The 19,798-nt window shown below is 48.3% G+C and overlaps 1 protein-coding gene across 1 annotated transcript in view; it reads left to right on the top strand.

Annotated features, from left to right (window-relative positions):
• Vat1l (vesicle amine transport 1 like) overlaps positions 1–19,798 on the top strand; it is a 116,586-nt gene that overhangs the window by 31,177 nt on the left and 65,611 nt on the right. Inside the window, exons 3-6 of the mRNA XM_015496293.2 lie at positions 3,885–4,027; positions 12,743–12,846; positions 15,127–15,182; positions 19,458–19,652. Of these exons, the coding sequence (XP_015351779.2) occupies positions 3,885–4,027; positions 12,743–12,846; positions 15,127–15,182; positions 19,458–19,652 (498 nt within the window). The remainder of the gene's footprint in view (positions 1–3,884; positions 4,028–12,742; positions 12,847–15,126; positions 15,183–19,457; positions 19,653–19,798) is intronic.

Below are 19,798 nucleotides of genomic sequence, written 5' to 3'. Positions count from 1 at the left end.
TATAAATACATAATATTTATTATATTTAATTTAAATAGAGTCACACCTGCTTAATGACATTTCAGTCAACAACCAGATGGGGGTCCCCTAAGACTGAAATGGAACTGAAAGATTCTTGCCACCTGTTGACCACATCGCCATCAAGACACCACGCACAGCATGTTGTTCGCTTGGGTCTGGTGTGTCGTTAGCCACCGTGAGGATAGCCACCCGTGGCCGTGTTCTGGCGTGTATATTTACTCTCCTGAACTTTAGTGAAATAACATTTACCATTTAGTGCTAGGCTGTGTTGCCGGGGGGCAGCCCCCCACATCTCCTGTTTATGGCTCTTCTTGACACAGCCCAGCATCAGTGAGTGGCATCTATGTTTGTGAAGTGCTCTCTTCAATGTGCACATGACTGTCACCCAGTGATGAGACTCTCCATGGGCATTTCCTGGAAGTGCCCCGCTGGTAGGAGTGCGTGGCTGTGTGTAAGTGGACCAGATTACTTATGGTGGCCCTGGTTTGTTTGTTTTTACCGCATCTTTCAAATGGACATGGCAAAGCTGTGCTCCAGGCAGAGAGGGCGGCCCATGTTAATTAAATCTGCACTTCAGAAGGGAAGTCCTCCTTCTCTGTTGGTGGGAATGTAAATCACTGTCACCACCTTGGAAAACAGTATGGAGGTTCCTCAAAGAGCTGGAAAGAGACCTGCCACATGACCCAGCAGTTCTGCGGCTGAGTCTGTACCGAAGGACCTGGAAGCAGCACCTGGAGGAGACGTTGCGCTCACGCTCACCTAAGCACTGTTCCTGAACGCCCAGCCCAGGACCCAACCCAGGTGCTGCTCATGGGTGAATGGAGAAGGAAGATGCGCTCCATGTGCAAGATGGAATGTTATTAAGCCGCGAAAAAGAGGACATTCTGTCATTTGCAGCAACAGGCTTGGAACTGGAGAATATTGGGTTAAGTGAAATAAGCCTGCCCTCACCTTTACTGGAAGCTAAAAAGTTGATTTCAAAGGAGCCCAGACAGAAGAGTGGTCACCAGACCTGGGAAGGCATGTGGGAGAGAGGAACGGAGCCAGGACAGGCACAGAGGTAGAGCTGGAGAGGAGTAACTGCTACTGTCCCCTAGCACAGGGTAACTATTCAGAGCAACAATTCAGTGACTCTTTCAAAATAACTAGCCGGAAGGATTTTGTATATTTATTCCCAATGCAAATAAATGACACAAGTCTTAGGTGAAAGACTCAGTTACCCTGACTAATGGTGACCCATCATGTACATGTGTCAGAATGCCACACTGCGCTCCAAAAATATGTACAGTTCCTGTGTCAGTTCTGATGATGTAAATTTTAAAACCCATGCTTCATCCCAACTCTACAAACCTGAACTGCCCCTAGACACTGACCCCGCCAGTTTCTCAAGCATCCACTCAACAAGCTGCTCTAAGCTCCTGCTGTGTGCCAGGTCCTGTGCCAGGCCCTGGGGACAGAGACAATGGAGGCACAGTCCCCGTGCACCTTGAGCACACAGATGGGCCAGCGGGCAGCCAGGGAAGGCTGTGGCAGCCACTGTCCTGGGGGAAGTGCTCCTCCCTCTGGCCTCAGGAGGACACAGGGAGACAGCCAGGTCCTTCAGAAGAGCACTGCCCTGATCCAGCCAGAACCAATATGGACCAAGAAGAAGAGATAGAAAGAATATGTGGGTGACTCACGGGCTATGAGCAGGGAGGGGAGGAGTTCCAGATGACACCTGGACTCCCGGTTTCAGTGGTGGAACCCATCAGTCCACTACACAGAAGAAGGGAGGCAGTGAGAGGAGTGTTCTGTGTTGACCTGGCTCAACCCCAAATTCCTGCCCAACCTTGAGCAGCTCAGAACGTGGCCTTCCTTGGAGACAGGGTCTATTGGTCAGCTTTCTGACACTATCACAAATGCCCGAGAGAAATCAAGCCATGGAGAGAAAAGGTTGACTTTAACGCTCAGTTTCCAAGGTTCCAGTCCATCATAAATTGTCCACATGGCTTTGGGGCCTATGGTGAGAGGGCATCAGGCCTGGAGCTCCAGGTGGAGCCAAGCGGCTCATCTCATGGCAGCCAGGAAACAGACAGGGAGAAAGATCCTGGGGGTCCCAATATTCCCTTCAAGGGCATTCTGCCCCAAACTGAAAACTCCCAATAACCTCCTCCCTTAAAGGTTCTACAACATTCGAGTAGTTCCACTTGGGGACAGAAGTCTTTCACACATGGACCTCTGGAGGATGATTCGGATCCAAACAATGTCAGGATCTCCGTCCTTGGGGTGGCCCTAATCCAGTGTGAATGGCCTAGGTGGGAGGTGAAGTCATGAGACAGAGGGAGAAGATGTCCCTCAGCAAGACCAGCAGAGAGACGCTGCGACATAGGCTTCCCTTCTGGCCCTGAGAAGGAACCAATCTACCAACACCTTGATTTTGGATTTTAAGCCCCCAAATTGCGAGAAAAGAAATTTCTGTTGTTTAAGCTGCCCGGTTGGGATACTTTGCTTGAGCAGCCTCTTTGCAGAGGGTCACGGGTTATGTGTAGGGTCAGTGGAGTCTGATGGTGCTTTGGGAACACGCCAGAGTGGTAGTTGTATCTTCAAGTCTAAGACTCTGTGGGCAGCCTGAGACGAGCGACGAGGGTGTGCTGGTCATTTCTGATGCGGATGTCTCTCGCTAGCACAGTGTGACTACTACTTAATAGAAATTGGAAAAACAGCTGAATGAAGAAAAGTCATGCTTGCCCAAGAACAGAGGGCAGAGGAACTTCAGGGACACTGGAATTAATTCTAAGTTCCTTTCCCAGTTAGTACAAGGTTAGCTCAAGCCCTGTGGCTATGGAGCTGTAACCGTGACTCACAGGAGGCCAATTAATTGTAGACAGTTGCCATGCCAGTTGCTGCTAGCTACCCTCACTAGCAAGGATAGAACTTTCTTTGTTCTGTACAATCTGGGATATAAAAAAAAAAAATAAACAAATATCAAAGCTATTCTCGGAACAAGAGTTGCAGCCTACGGTCTTGGGTTCACACCCATGTTCTAAAATCGCTGACCTCCAAGGAGCATGCCGTGTCTATTTTAGGTAGCGACTTAGAAGTCTGCTTAGCTTAAAATGTCAGAATCAGTAGACAGCACGAGATAATGGAAAATGGCAATAACTGCAGTCAGGAGGTCTTGCTTTGAATTTCAGATGTGCGTCTGGAAAATGGGGTGACCTTTATTTTTCTGGGTGTCCTCTCCCTCCTCTGAAAAACAATGACAGGGAGGAGGCACCGGGATGACCTGCCAGCTCTGACGTCCTGTGAGTCTCTCCATGTTGCTTTAATTGCAACTGCTGATAAGATAACATTTCCATAAATTGACCTGCCACCCTGAATTATCCACCAACACCAAGACATGAAAATAAGATGATGGGCAGAAATGAATACCGCACATGACTCTGGTAGGATAATTTTCCCTTCTTAAAATGGCAGATGGTATGCTGGAAAGAGGCAGCGGTTTCAGAATGCATCTTAATTACCAGCAGATTGGGTTTCGCTAGAAGGTTTCTGAATATGCATGGTCATGGCATTTTGTCCAATTACTTAAATTTTGACCGTATTGGAAGCGGATATGGAAAATCACCCACTCCTGACTGCATTTGTAATTTGCCCCTGACCCTTTAATACTTAAAACTCATGTTGACCTTTCCTGTCTCTGCCTAGACATCTCAGCTCTGGATGTAATAAGCCCCTAAGGGGAAAGAAAAGATAATGAAGATTTGTTGAGTATCTGTTCCGTGCCACATTTTGTACCAGGTCCTCAACCTGAGACCTATAATACCTCATTGAACATGGTAGCCCTTGGGTGTGACTTGCCTGTGTGTATATGTCACTTCCAGGGCCAAGCTGTGGCTCAGCTGTGTTCCACCGTACCCAATGTGACTGTCTTTGGAACGGCATCTACTTTCAAGCATGAAGCAATCAAAGACTCCGTGACCCACCTCTTTGATCGAAATGCAGACTACGTGCAAGAAGTCAAAAGGTAGGCACTTGCTTGCTCAGGCTTAGTGCTGCTCTTCTCTCAAACAGCAGCAGCATTTGCTTAAAGAATAGCCGATAACGGTGATAATAGTAACCATGTACGGGGGGGCTTGGTATTGCTAGCTCCAGGCCCGTGCTACGCACGCATTAGCTCATCCAACCCTCCCACAGCCATAATCTTACCCCAAGAAACCAAGCTGTTAAAGAACTTGCGGAGGAATGTGTTAAGAGTCAGGCAGGTGTTACTCCACTGCCTTAGCACATCAGAGTTTATTCCTCATCCATTCATGGATGGATCGTCTTCTGTAAGGAGATTCAGGGACTGGGCTCTTTTCACTTTAAGGTTCTGCCATTGTCTTGGGTATCGCGTCCTCTGCTTCTTGCTGGCAGATGGAAGGAGCACTGGGAGGGCATGCACGAGGGGCTTCTGTGGGTCAGTCCCAGCCGGAACGCTCAGGTCCTTGGCCACACCTCCCTGAGAGCAATCTGGGAAACCATCTAGAGGGCACCAGGCAGGCTGGCCCAGGGGTAAAGAGTGGAGCCCTGGCATTTGACTTGGGGCCTCACGCTGTTCATGTATGGAGTGTCTCTCTGAAGAGTGGAGCCTGTGCTAAGGATGCCCTCAGGAAGATGGGGTTGGGAGCGCCATAGTGAGGTAGCCATGCGCATGCATATTAAGGAGCTCCTCAGAAGGGGAAAAGCTTATCTATGCAAATCCAGGGATGTCTGGGCACCTGATCCTGTTATGGATATTGACAACGGAGCACCCAAAGGGGAAACCACCAAGAACTAGCAAGGACTACCGCACGGACGTGATCAGATTTAGGTTTTGCGCAGTCCCTGGTGTTGTGTTGAGGATGAGAGGGAGCCAAGGAGACCAGTCTTCTGGCCACTGCAGTCACCTGGGGAATGTAGGTTTATAGCTGGATCCACTTTCCACCTTTGATGTGGCTCCTGATGGTGGCTGTGCGTATGTGAATGTGAGAGAGTGTGCGTGTGCTTATATATGTGCGTGTGTGTGTGTGCTTGTGTGTGTGTGTGTGTGTGGTTTGCGCATATGTGTGAACGCAGAGAATCCTAAGGAAACCCAGGTGCTACCTGGTTGCAGATGACCCATGTGGCTCGTTCTGGCTGCTGCTTGGGGATCTGTGCTTAGGCTCGGGGTCCGCTCTGCGCACAGCTCCGGGAGAGGTTCAGTGTGGCTTTTTTTCAGCCCTACTTTGTAAGGTACAACTGTATTAAGTAGCCTTGCCAATCTCATAACAAAGGAACCATTTTCTCCAAATCACAAATTAAGATAGAAAATGAAAGACCAGGGGACCGCAGAATAGGTTGTTTGAGAGGATGGATTTAGACCAACTTGGTGAAACTTGGGGAGTTGCTAAGAAAGGAAATCTTCCAGTGGTCTGAAGCTGCAGGTGTGTTTTTAAGTCTCGAATGTAGAAATTTGTATTTAACTTAAGGTCATCCTGATATTTCAGGAGAAGAATATTGTCATGAGAGAAGACCTTTGAATCTAGACGTAGAACCCGCCACCCCATTTCTCAGATAAGCAGGCTTGCTTTAAAGACCCCCCTCTGCCCAGAACCATAGCTCTCAGGTGGTTCTTCCACTTTTACCCTGAGCCTCTCAGGCTGCGGTCTGCAAAACAGATGAGAAACTACCACCAATCCCTTCCACAATCACTCCCTTAAGTGATTTTTTTCTAAGTACTGTGTCACTCTTTATGTGCCTCCTGCTTGATAAATATGCGCTGAGTACCTCTGATGGGCTAGGGACTGTGCCCAGGAGGGAGACCCAACAGTAACCGTTAGAGAGTCACTGTCCTCCTAGGGAATGCAATGTAGTTGCAGGGGTGAGGTGACCAAATAAGACTCGAAAGAGAATGAATTGGTTTATACTTTTGATGTGTGTTCTGGTAGAGAAATGCAGAGCCTCAGTGGATGTACACACACGGGGAAAAATCGGGTCATGAGTGGAAGACCAAGACTTGGCTGAAAGTGGAAGGATCCAGATGTTGGCCGGGGACTGGCACGTGCTGAGGCCCTGGGTCAGTTCAAGGGTCTGAAAGGAGACCGGTGCAGCTGGAGGCAGTTGAAGTGGGGAGGGTAAGAAAAGTGCCAGGCAGCTCTCCTGAAGAAGTGACACCCCCTAGCCAGGGACCCCATCTGCCATGTAGCTGCTCCGTCCCCTCCTCTCCCTGTCCCCGACCTGCTCCTCTAGCACCAGGATCAGTGATTTCCACTGGTGTCAGAAGAGCAGAGGCAACAGCACCTGAGGCCACCTCCCCACCTTCCTTCAGATGCCACTCCGGCAACTCATTCTTATCTTAAGCAGAGACCCTGGGATTGGACTGGAAGTGACTGGGAAGCCACGGCCATGGTGGCAGCCTGTGTCCTGGTCATCCTGCCCTCCAAACAGCCCAGAGTGAGACGAAGCTGCGGGAGCCAAGCTGCCTGTTGCAGAGCCATGCATGCTGTCTGCAGCAGAGGGGACCCGGTGCCAGCTGCCACGCCCAGCAGAAGGGAACCGGCTCCGTGGCTTAGGCTACACCCACCTGCCTGAGTATTCCCCAGCCCCTAAAAATGGCTAATTATGACGACTGTCACACAATGAAAAAACAACCCTGGTAGCATATTGAGGGAAAAAAGCCGTATTCCGTGTTCCATCTATGCCTGTGTCCTAGCTTTGCACAAAAATCTGAGCGTGTGCACGTAAAACAAAATGGAAAATATCAACTGCTAACATACATCACGAGAGTGGGCAGAGCGACTCCCCTTTATTTTCTGATCACAGAGATGGTTACATGATTATGTGTGTGATGAACTAGAAAAAAAATAATGAATTTCCTACAGTGAGAACTCTTATAAACCAGTCAAGCAGTACACCTCTTTTGAAGGCACTCTCAGCCTTAAGCCAAATATTTTAAAGGGAAGAGGAAAAAATATGTATGATACAGACTTCACCTTGGCCTCTGTTGCCTTTCCGTCTGTCTGGGAGGAGAACCGTGACTACAAGTGAGCGACTTAGAGCGAGACACCTTGAGCCGTGTGCACCTGACGTTAAAGGCTCCAGAAATAAAGAAGAGAGATCAGAGGGGATCAAGATGAACAGCCCCTTGGGGACACTTGGGGGACAAGCAGGTGGGGAAGTGGGGAGGGTCCCAGGCAGGGGCGCTCGGGTGGGGCAAGATGGAGAAGAGCAGCTGTCGGTCTCCTCCTGTTCTGCCAAGTTTGCTTAGACCACATTATGTGCACCTTACACCATCCCTCAAGGCAAGAAACTACTCACTTTTCAGATCAGGAAATAGACTCAGGACCAGGTGCATGAGGTAGGGACTCTATCCTGCCAACCTTCCCTTGGTTAACCAGGGACCTCAAGGGAACTCTGGGGCAGAAAGCATGCATCGGTCACCTTGAGGGTGATGGTAGCTCCTCAGGTGTGAGCCTGGGTCACAGCTGAGTTGCACACCTCCAATGTGTGCAGGTTTGGTGTGTCAGTTATGCCTCAGTAAAGCTATTTCAAAACATCTTTTTAAAAAAATAAAACATTGCAAACTTCCTTTGGTGAAATGTGGTGCCCAATATTATTTCAGGCTTTATTTTATTCATTCATTTATTCACACATTATTGATGCCTGTGAATGGGCCCCATGACACTGTGAGGAGCCAGACACACACATCCCTGTGACCCAAGGCATCCAAACTAGTAGGGACAGATGGTTACAGGGGCAGTTGCAAGACAGTAAAGCTAGCACCTGATGGGAAAAGATAAGGCATTTGGGAAACACAGGTGAGCACCATCTAAATGGAAGCCCAAAGAACACGGAGGAGCTCAGATATGTAAAGTAGACACTATATTTTTCAGAGGAGAGTGCCCAATGCATCCTGAGTGACTCAGTTCCACACCCCTCCCTGTGGCAGGACTGAGCCCCACGTGGTTCTGGTTCCAGAGCCTGTGGTCTCCTCCCACCCACACTCACCCTCCCAAAGGCAGGAGGCTCGCCCCTGAGCCCATGAGGAAGCCAGGCAGCCTGGGTGGAAGCACAAGGCAGTGTGAGACGTGGGGACAGCAGGATCCGGCCAGATGAGGGCTTCTCTCAACCAGTACTATATGTGTTCTAGGCTGATGGTTCTGCCGCCAGATGCTGTCCTGTGCATTGCAGGATTCTGAACCTGGCTCTCCTTTCTAGATGTAGTAACGCCTGCCTGTGTCCCAAGCTGTGACAATGCAAGATGTCTCCAGCCATCACTCATGGCAGGGTGTGAGCAAAACTGCTCCCAGGGAAGGACCCCTGGAATGATGAGTGTTTGATAATGGCAATGATGAACTTGAGGAATGACAGATGGGCTAATGGCCCGGATGTGCTCGTTACAATTTGTGTACATGTACCTCTAAATGTGTACAGTTAAAAATTAAGAGAAATTTTAAAGGGAACCACAGGTTACAGGGACCATGCTCTAGAAAGCCCTTCAGTGGGGTTCAAGCCAGATTATGTCAGAAATGCATACTTTAGCTGGTGAGCACTGTCACCAAAGATGAGTCTACACAAAAACTGATCTAGCTGCGGTTGCAGGATGAATGGGGAAGGGACCACCCAACAGGGTGGGGGGGTGGAGGAGCAGAGCCAATGGAGACTCAGGAGAAGGAGACATGGGGACGAGGACGATGGAGAACAGCACGAGACCTAGACTCGACCCCTTTGGGTTGTTGTTAGATGGGAGCCTCAGAAGCTGTGGTGAGTCCTTCAGTCAAGGTGAATGCAGTGACAGCGAGACCCCCAGGGGAGATGGGGCTGGGGCGAGTGGAAACCCACCCCCTTCAAGCACTTGCCAAGTGGCTACTATGAACTGGCTTTGGAAGTTGGGGAGACAGGTCTGGGGACATAGCTCAGTTGCTAGGGTGCTTGCCTCCCATGCACAAGCACCACACACAAACACAAAAAAAGGAAGTTGGGGAAACAGATGAAGCAGACCCAGGCTAAGCAGCACATGTCCATGGAGGACCCCAACACCAGTGGCCGGGATCAGCTGCTTGCTCCAATGACCTGAGTCTGCAGGTCCCTGTCAAAGGTGAAGCTAAGGGTGTCAGCTCAGAAAGGGCAGGAACACACCCCACCTCCTGCTCTGCTCCATCCCCACTGCCTGGCCCAATGCTGGCTCCAAGTAGGTGCTTACTCAAATGTTAGTGAGAATGAAAATCCATGTTGCTGGAAGTTAGTCATCGCCCGAGTGGAGATGGAGACGGGGAGCCGGAAAGAATTCCCGGGTGGTGTGGCTCCACACATAGAGGGGCTGTCAATGAACACATGAGATGCCTGCTATGCACCGGCACTGTGCTTGGCACCCTGAGGGGAACCAGAAACCATGCCCAGCCCCCTGTGAGAAATCTATGCACCAGGCACTGTGCCGGCCCTCTGAGAAAGCTACTGTACACCAGCCTACCATGCACCAGGCACCAGCACCCTCTAAGAAGCCTACTATGTACCAGTGATAGTTAAAGCTTTGGCCCAGAAGAGTTCTCAGAGAAGGGGATTCAGAAACAGAAAGCTGAGCAGAGCCCAGAATCCCACTGGAAAGCAAAGTCAGAACAAAGGGATCGCCTCTTGGCAGATCCCAGGGCCTCTCCCCCAGCAATGGTTCCATGGGAACTTGTCAGCACTCAACAGAAATTCCTCCCTGATCCACGTGGGTGGAGAGCCAAGAGGCAGCATTCACCATGGAGGGGCCGGGGGCGAGGGGGACAAAGGAAGGACAGACACAAGGGGCCTGATCAGCAATTCCAAAACGTCTTGCTGCTGGATTTGGCCCCAGGATCCCTGAGATGGAGCTCTTTTGTGTTTGCTTTTTAAATCCACAGAGATTTTATGTCAGCAGAGAGAGCAGACAGAAAATTCCCTGCGGTGGGCCTCTGCCCCGAACCGCTCTGCTTCTACATAATTATTGTCATGTACAGGTGGTTGGTCACCCTGGAAATGGGGATTAGAAGTGAGGGTGGCCCGTGTGCCACTGATGAGCTGTTTGGCTCTGTTGGCGATTTTCCTGATGACAGCCTTGGAAGGACTCTGAGGGGCTGGCTAACATGAGAGGGTCCCCAGAGGGCCAGTCCTAAGGCTGGTGTGGGACCTGGGACATTTTAAACAGACCTAAGTTCAGATCAGTAAGGTTCCATTTCAGTGTGGTCCATTGGTCAAGGTCGTGGTGACGGAATAGGGATGCAGCACTTTGCAGTCTTGAAGCTCTGAACTTCCTACTTTGTGTGCAAAAACAGCACCTGGACCCCCATCCTCAGGACCTGGGAACGAAGCCTGCCTTGCTCAGTCCCTGCTAGAGCCTGCATGGCTGAGAAATGACAGTGGCAGTCACCCCAGGATGGCCACAGTTCATCCTGCAAAGCCATTCTGTGCCTCTGGGCCCTCCTGGTTTCCAGATGTGATGGGTTGAACTAACCCCCACCCCCCACAACCCCCAATTCTCTGCAGTGAGCCCTGGAGTAAGTCACCTGACCTCCTCAGCCTCAGTTCTCCATCCATCAAATAGAGAGAACTGTGGCCCTGGACCCGGGCAGGGAGGAGGTAGGAATGGATGACTCTTGGGATTTCTCGACAGTGGACCTGGGCTGTACTGAGTGCCCGTGGATGCTCTTCTCCTAGAAAGCTCCAGGGCATCCAGCCTCAGCTCTGCTGGTTTCTGGACTGGTGACATCACCCACCTGGAAGTCTGCTTGGGTCTGTGGCTGGCTTGCTGGGGTTTTGAATATTCTTCTTTATTGTCCTTTTCCTAACCAAAAGACCCTCTTTAAGTCAGGCCATTCTGACCAAAGGTAATAAAAGCTGCTGTGGATCCTGTGCCCACTGTGAGGTAGGCTCTGCGCTCTGCTTGTGCCAGCTCTTCTCTTACAAGTTTCACAAAGTGCCTATCATTATCCCCTTTCACAGATGAGGAGGTTTTAGGTACAGAGAAGCTAAGTAAATCACTTGAGTTCACACAGCAAGTGGCAGAACTCAACGCTTAACACTGAGGCAAAATTCATGATCCTAAGCCCAGTGCTACACTACCCCCTCGCTCCTGTCCACCCACCTCCGAGCTAGCATCAGTGGTGGCAGCCAGTGTCTGGGCCCTTTCATCACAAGGCCAAAGTCCTGGCTTCTCATTACTATGGTTGGTGTCCCAAAGCCTTCTGCTAGCCCAGGCCAAGCTGTTATATTCTCTTGAGAGATGCCTTCCCTGAGTCACCTGGGCAATTCTTGCTCATCCACCAACACTCAACAGTGGGTCATCTTCCAAAGCCCCCGAGGTGCTCTGTTGGAGCCTCTCCATCAGGGTGGTCTCTTGCTACCTCCCCACCAGAGCTCTCCATAGAATGGGTAATTTATAAGGAACAGAGACAGACTCAGCTGTTGACACGGGCCATGATGCCCATGTTGGGGTAGAAAAATTGAGATATCTGCTAACACAAATATTATAGCAAATAATCCCACGTACTCACAGTCCTGAAGAAAGGCTAGTCCTGTCTGAACGGAGCAGGGCCAGCCATAACAGGGGTCTCGTGGGCATCAATAGCTCCCCAACAATCTCTGGAATCTGCCTATTCTATAGCCCTCTCCTGAATAGTGTCTCCTAACAGCAGAAACAAAGTAAATGTTTGTTAAATGCATTAGGAGAATCAATGAATGTATAAATAAATGAACAGAAAAGATAAACCTGTGTGGCTTGTCGGGTGGAATACAAGTGTGGGTTCTCTCTACCCCGCAGCCTTCCGGCATTAAGGAAGAGCTTCTCTACTTATCCCTCATCCTCTAAGAGTCAGTTTTAGGCTATACCTAGAGACTGGGCAAGTAAAAGCTTGCAAGTTAGATGATGGCGCCTCTCTGCTGGATTAGTAGCCCCAAGAAAACTGGGAGCATGCTGGTTTCGTTCCTGACTCTATCTCAGCACCTTGGACAGATCCCAGCACAGGGCCTTGCTCCAGAAATAGCGCTCTTCAACTGGCTTATGGAATGTCTACTCTGCAGCAAGCCTGGGCCACCCATTTGGTTTGTCACCTTGTCTCATCCTTTAGTTAGAAACAGACCGACTCCACTTTAAAAAGGAGAAAGCTAAGGCTCAAGAGGTTGAGTGAGGCAGCTGGTAGCAGCGGAGCCCTCTGACTCCAGTGCCCACCATCCTTCTTGGATTCCAGGCTGGTTCTTGATGTGAGCCACCAGCCAATTCTTGGCTACCTCCAGTGTCCCTTTCACAGAGAGTTCCTGGTTGACAATGCTTGGTCTCAGACCTTTTGACTTGACGTTGGCATGAAAACGATTCAATTATTTAGTAATAATTGAACTTCCCATTTTGCATTTGGATCTTCTCCCGGGCTAGCAAGAGGCAGTGTCATAGTCTCTCCCAGCGCTGACTCAGCTCAGTGACTCAGCTCCCCTAGCCTGGTGATCACAGGCCTTGCTCGGCTATGGTGTCCAGGAGGTGAGGTGGATTCAATAACGTTTCTACTCCAGCTTTTTTCAACTCAGGTTGCGTTTATCAGGAGGTGACCCCACAGCAACTCAGTTTGATATCTGTAGTTTGTCTTGGAGGATAAACCCACCTCCCAGGCTTCTCGAAGGTCCCTCTCTCTGCCTGATCCTGTGTCAAATGACATGACCCAAGAAAAGAGAAGCCTCCACAGTTTGGTTCCTGACAGCTCTCCATCTTTTGCTTTGTCTTCTCACCATTTAGAATCTCCGCTGAAGGTGTGGACATCGTCTTGGATTGCCTGTGCGGGGACAACACTGGGAAAGGCCTCAGCCTTCTCAAACCCCTGGGAACCTACATTTTATATGGTGAGTGGTACACAGCAGCAGGGCATGGTCAGTGTCAGGGATGCTGCCCTTGTACCCAGGACCAAGGCTCTGAGAGATGAAATGTGCTGCTTGGTGTGTTGGGGTCGTGGGATGGCGTGTTTCGTTTCTCCTCCTATTGATGCTGCTGTTAGTTGTTTTAATGATAAACTTTGTGCCTACTGCCCCATAATCCTGTTATCTTAGAAGAGATAAAGCAAGACCAAGCCAAGATAGTCTGAGATGAGTAGAACCTTTAAGGGATTTGGCCCACAGGAAGTGGGAAATACCAACTGGCTTCAAGGACATTAAGAAGATGTCAGCATGGAGGACCCATAGCAGGATGGAGAAAAGTGGGCAGGACATGGAGGCCTCTGGGGGACTCATCTCTATTGGTGATGGGTTGCAGAGAGCTGCCCTTCTCCCTCCAGACTACCTGAATGTCCCATCAAGATGGCAGCCATGGAAGGATGGCATGGGTCTAGTCCCATCTGCTCTGCATCTACCTCCATTTCTATGCTCTTGGTGGCGGAGAAGATTGATGGAAACAGCTGGGAGCAAGTCTCCTCCAACAGGAGACTCTAGAGCCCCCCTCTTCCCTGTCACAGGCACGCAAGCTGATCTAAACAGCAGTCTCTACAAAAAAGGCTCACATGAGGCCAGATGTCATATTCCCAAGCAAAGGGATACTGGAGTTACCTGATGTTTGAGATTCTTGACTGCTCTGTGCCCTCCAGGTGCAATAGATATTGAACCTTAACTCTGGGTAGCTCAGGAAAAAAAAATAAAAATAAAAACTCATTTCCCTGACATTAGCTGAGAAGCTTATAAAAAAGATATTTGAGGAATATAAATATCTTTTTGTCATCATTAGATCATTATAACAGAAAGAGAATTGAGCTCACCAGAGACAAATACTCCTTTGCTGGTGTTTTGATAATTTCTATCATGACCACATATTTCCTTGGAAGTGGATACATAATTTATTATTATTATTGGTGAGAGGCCTTCTGGGAGTCCAAGGACATTATGACATATATGGTGAATACAATGCAGATGGGTCGTTTCCTCGTCTTATCATTTACCAGGAATTTATTTTTAATATTTATTTTTTAGTTATATTGGACACAATACCCTTATTTATTTTTATGTGGTGCTGAGGATCAAACCAGGGCCTCACACATGCTAGGCAAGCGCTCTACCACTGAGCCACAACCCCAGTCCCCAGGAGTTCTATTTTTGGCCCAGTTCCATGATGTCATTTTTGTGCAGTTCAGCTTGAATGTCATAATTATCAAATCCATTGCACTGATTCCTTGGTTATGAAGTACTGCAAGCCTAGGGCCATATGCCTGCTGGAAGTTAGCCCATAAAGGCAGAAGCAGTAAAGTGGCTACTAGTTTACCCAGGTTGAATAATTAAGTTTAATATATACATTCTTTTGTCATTAAATAATTATTCTCTTAAGAAAAACTTACTTCCAATTCTCTGGGGACAAGCCAGGAAAGCCACTGAAGAGGTACCATTATGGTGTCTGAGCCACTAAAAGGTACCATTATGGTATCCCTATATTGTTAAGTCTCCTCCTCCCCTACCGGTGTGTGGGGGGGTCTTTCTTCCCAGTCTCAGCATCTTACAGTAACTTCTCCAACTCCACCTCCCACCTGCCATCTGAGCCTTGCTTGTACAAACTGGCAAAACTAGGTTCTCATTGCATTATCTCAAGTGGCATTCACCACCCTGCCCAGACTTCTCTGGGGCTGACCCATTGGTCACACCATTTCCTTGTCTTCTGAACCTGTTTTTAACCTCCTCTTCTTTCTTCTGTGCTTCTTTCTCCATCCGTCTGAATCCCCCTCCACACCTCGGTGCCCAGGCCAGGTCAGCACCCCATGCCTTTCCCTTGCTGGGGAATCGCATTCAGACCCATAGAGCAGCTTTCCACAGTCCCTTTCTCAGTCTCAAAGAGCAGAACCTGGCAGATGTGTCAGCAGTGCACCATTTCATTAAAACACTTGCCTTGGATGCCCTTTGTTACACAGTTTTCCAATGTCACTAGTCACCGTGAGAAGAATCTCCATTTCCTCTTTGATCCAATGACACCTAGTTAAAATAGTCAACTTGACGCCCAGCTCCTATGTCTTCATTTTTCTAAGGCTGAATTAAACTCGTTTTTTAAGCCATTGCCAGTTGGGTACCAGACAACTGTGGTCCTTCCATGTGTAACAAATGATGCCCATTTCCATGAACAAGTGCCTGATTGGGGACCCTTTCATCCTGCAGGTTCGTCCAACATGGTAACTGGAGAGACCAAGAGCTTCTTCAGCTTTGCTAAATCAGTAAGTAACTGTGCATGTCTAACAGCACCGTGCTGTGGGGTGGATTTGTGTGTTGTGAGCTCCTCCATCGGAGACGCTGACTGTTCCTGCTTGTCCTTTATTTGCATCATTTATTTTCAATAAAGCCTGCATCTCTGCCCTGCTCACTGCACCCAGGCAAGACAAAGGCCTGAGCTCCTTTTATCTGAATGAAGTCAGAGTAGGAGTGCTGGGAAACTCAAGAAAGCTTTATTTTGATTTCAACAGAGACTGCTGAGGCATTTGTGTTTTTAATCATAATTTAGAAATGAACTTAGCATTAGTGCATTTTATTTGCTCCCAAGAGGACCAGCCTCTCAGTTTGGCCACTTTCTGACCCTGAGATTTTTCTGTGTCTCCATCCTACTGAGTGGGATCCCCTGACTTTATCAAGCTCTGAATACACAATTATTTTGTCTGCCATTGAGAAAAACCACCTCTCTGGCATTTGCCCCTACTGGATGCCTGGAGGGATGTGTGTTCCTGTCTAGAGCTATGCAGTGCTAGACATTAGCAAATTTTGGCTGCTTCTTTTATTTTTACTCCCCTCCACCCCCAGAGCAGGGACCTGCTGTTTCTCACAGTGCTTGCTGTGCGCTTCCTACACAGCCCAATGACTTCACTTACTGTTATAAGCATTTTCTTGGTGCCTACTGTTTGCAACATTGTGCCAAGCATCCAGGAGTCACAGTGCATAGAGAGGTGGCTCTCCTATGCCAATAGGTAGGCAAAGTCAAATTAAGACAGACATAATAATAACATGATTGATGGCTCTCCAGCATCAGAAGGGGATTCAAATAGGATACGGAAGAGAAAACAGCAGGATGGGGCAGAGGCATTTTGAATAGAGCGGTCAGGGAGATCCGTGGGAAGCTGAGAGTCTGTTCTATGTGTGGCACTACAGGGATGTCATGTGCTCCCAAAGAGCCAGCACCAGCTGCCAGAAACTTTACCCCGAACCTTCCCTGATTTGGGGAGGTTCCTGCTCCCTACAACTACGAGATTGAAATTAGAGGGCTTCATTCTCCATTGAGGCTTTAAAATCTGGGGTCAGGGATCATCTAGGCTACAGGATTTGCAGAAGGAGCAGGGGTAGGGCCTATCTCTTCGGGATGCCGTGTTCCCGTATCCCTGAAGACAGACTTGGTACCACGCACAGCTGTTTTATTAATGTGGCTGTAACTAATGTGATGCTGACTGACTGCTGTGGGTTACCACACATTAGATGCAATTGTAAGAAAAGCGTTTTCCCTTCTCCACTAAATGCACAATCACAACACAGGACACTAACAAAATAATTGCAGTGTGCTCACACTCAGCGAAGGCCCTCACGGACACACAGCCAGGTGATTAGGGCAGCTAGGGTGGAGGTAGATTCCTTTGCGCATTATGCTTTGTAGCTGAAGGCTAAGAACAAAGACTAACCCTCTGAGCCCTGTGTGCTCAGAGGAACTGGTCCGATGCTAGTCAGTTAGACGTAATTTGAAGAGGGTATTATAAAGAATGGAAGGAGAACTTTGCTCTAAAATGTTCTTAAAAAGAAAAAAAACTCTATAGATTTAAGAGAGGTGTTGGACTTGTACCCCGATTTCTCACTCTGCTTTCTTAATTATGTTCCCTCTTAGAACTTCACTCATTCTCAAATATGCCATTTGCTTTCGGGCCATAATGTGATGATACTCACAAGATGAGGAACAAATCTAGAGCACAATCTGACTCCAAACTCACAGCTCTTATTCTCTAAATCAAAACATCCCTTTCAAATTAAGGTAATAAAAGTTGTGCTTCTAGGACACCTAGCATATGTCAGGTACCATTCTAGGCACCTGACATACATGAACACAGTTACTCCTCATCACAGTGCCACGAGGTTCAGAGAGGAAACCCAGCACAGATAGGCTAGGTGACTCCACTAAAGTCACACAACTAGTAAGTGGCATTCAGCCCAAGAACTCTTAACCACCAGTGTGGAGCAGTTGTAGATTCCGCAAGCATCCATTCCATAAATATTCCTTGAGGCATGCATCAAGTTATTAATCATTTTTCTACCTTTGCTTTCTAAAAAGACATTCGTTGTCAATATGTGACTCTTCTAGAGCTGGTCCTTGCCCTTGCTGAAGGGCGGTACAGTTTTTGGTAAAGAATTTTGTATATGAACCTCAGTCCTGGTTTCAACCTAACATGGGTCTCCCAACTTAAAAAAAAAATCAAAATCTGTCTGGGCACAGTGGCACACACCTAAAATCCCAGCAATTTGGGAGGCCGGAATTTTAGGATCTCAAGTTCAAAGCCAGTCTCAGCAACTTGGCAAACCCCTGTCTCAACAAATAAAAAGGACTGGGGTTGTGGCTCAGTGGTTAAGAACTCCTGGGTTTAATGCCTGGTACTAAAAAAAAAAAAAAAAAAGTGAAATAAAATAAAAATAAAAATCCTTTACTTTTGTAAGCCTCTTCAATTCTTTTTGGAAACAGGCAGAATACAAATAAGCACCTTGATAACAAATATCATGAAATCTTATGAATGCCCATCGCATTTCTTTTTGCATTCTATACTGAAACCTACAATAAACATTTTACCTCTTAAAACCCTCCAGAAACTAGAAATTTGAATTTCTAACCTACAACTGGCACCAAAGGCATAGCAATTAAGTCAGCACAGAGTGGCTGGGTGGCCATTTCTGCAGGTTGTTAAGGACGATGTGCTTGTGTTGATGTCTCATGGGGAGCCGAGAGCCTGGAAAAGAGACACCCAGGTCTTCAGTCCAGGCTTCTCCACGTCAGTGCTGTTGGTTTTTAGGGCTGGATCATCTTTGCCATGGAGCTGTCCTGAGCACCACAGGGTGTTTAGCAGTGGCCCTGGCTTCTACCCATTAGATGCCAGCAACACCCCGTCAACCCACTAACACAACCAAAAATATCCCCCCAACATTACTCAAAATCCCTGTAGGGGACAAAACTGCCCCTAGTTGAAAACCACTATGAAAGTCCCAACCCTTCAGCTTCACTGCCCTTTACATTCTTCCTTCTGTGTAAGTTACCTCCTGCCCCCACTTGCTCTTCTTTCTGTAACAGATTTCCGCCCACCTGTCTGGTGTAGCCCTGCCATTCTCCCCCCTTACGAAAGCTACACCTGAAATCACAAGGTCACCCCCACCATGCCCCCCAATACCTCTTCAACTTCTGCTTCACCAACCCAGGTAGCTGCAGTGCCACTGCCTAAGCCAAGTGTTTTATACCTTATGCTTCTGGGAAACCTCAGAGGACAGATTCCGCCACTATAGTCAGTGGAGAAAACAAAGCCCAGAGCATAACAGGGAGTAAGCTAAAGAGCCAGGACTTGACTCCAGAGCCAATGGTTCCAACCACATTCCTAACGTTTGGACCGTATGTGGCCCAGTACAGGTTGAGTATCTGTATCCAGCATGCTTGGGGCCAGAAGTGTTGCAGATTTTGGATATCTTTTTTAGTGTTGGAATATTTGCTTATAACATTATGAGACCACTTGTTGATAAGACCCAAGTCTATACCCAAAATTCATTTATGTGTCATGTACACTTGATATACAGGGTCCAAAGAATATTTAATGTTTTAGTGTTAGTGCACCTGCATTTTGACTGAGACTTGTTACATGAGGTAAGACTTTTTCCAAGGGTGACATCCTGTTGGCACACTGAAATTTTCAGACATTGGAGCTTTTTTAGATTTCAGGGTTTCAGACGTTCAACTTTGTTGGGAATCGCCCCAGCTCCAAAGACTAACTTCCCCATCCCCCAAGAAGAGCCGTCCAATGGTGAGCCCTGCTGGCTCACATGATCCTGACCCACTAATCAGACTAGCCCTGCTGGCTCACATGATCCTTACCCACCAATCAGAAAGCACCCCATGCCAACCACCAAACCGTTCAACCATTAAACCGTCATAACTGTCAAACCACCCCTGGCTCTATAAATATGCAGAGCTGTTCTTCAATAAACGGCATTTTCTCCTATGACGAGCCTTGTTCGTTCTTTCAAACCTGTAGTTGGTTTGGGCTCTCCCGCCTAGATCCCCTGAGCTTAGCATGAGCACTGCCATCTGCTGTATCCTGTGCACTCCCAGCACACCCTGATGAAACTGGTGCTTTAAAAAAGGCCCAGTAAGAGCTTCCTGTGGCAGCTGGGATCAGCCCTCCGCTGCCCCCATGGAAGCTGACAGCATGGGGTGGGGGCAGATGTGGGCTGATGTTCGGTCTCCTAACCCAGGGCCGCTTCTCTTTCAGTGGTGGCAGGTGGAGAAAGTGAACCCCATCAAGCTGTATGAAGAGAACAAAGTCATCGCGGGGTTCTCCCTCTTACACCTGCTCTTCAAACAGGGCCGAGCAGGCCTTGTTCGAGGCGTGGTGGACAGACTCATAGGCCTGTACAACCAGAAGAAGATCAAGCCAGTGGTGGACTCCTTGTGGGCCCTGGAGGAGGTAAGAATGGTGCCCTCCTTCAGCAAACAGCCTCCTCTTTTTGGTCCAAGCGAGTTTGGGCAACCAGATACAATATTTTTTACTGGTGATATTTCCCTAGGTTGGTTTGTTGGAATTGAGTATCTTGAAAGTCGTTGTCTCATAGA

This window comes from Marmota marmota, unplaced genomic scaffold, assembly GCF_001458135.2.
Source record: "Marmota marmota marmota unplaced genomic scaffold, marMar, whole genome shotgun sequence".
Classification (NCBI taxonomy): Eukaryota; Metazoa; Chordata; class Mammalia; order Rodentia; family Sciuridae; genus Marmota; species Marmota marmota.
Note: the sequence above shows the minus strand (reverse complement) of the source record. Positions and strands in the feature narration are given on the sequence as shown.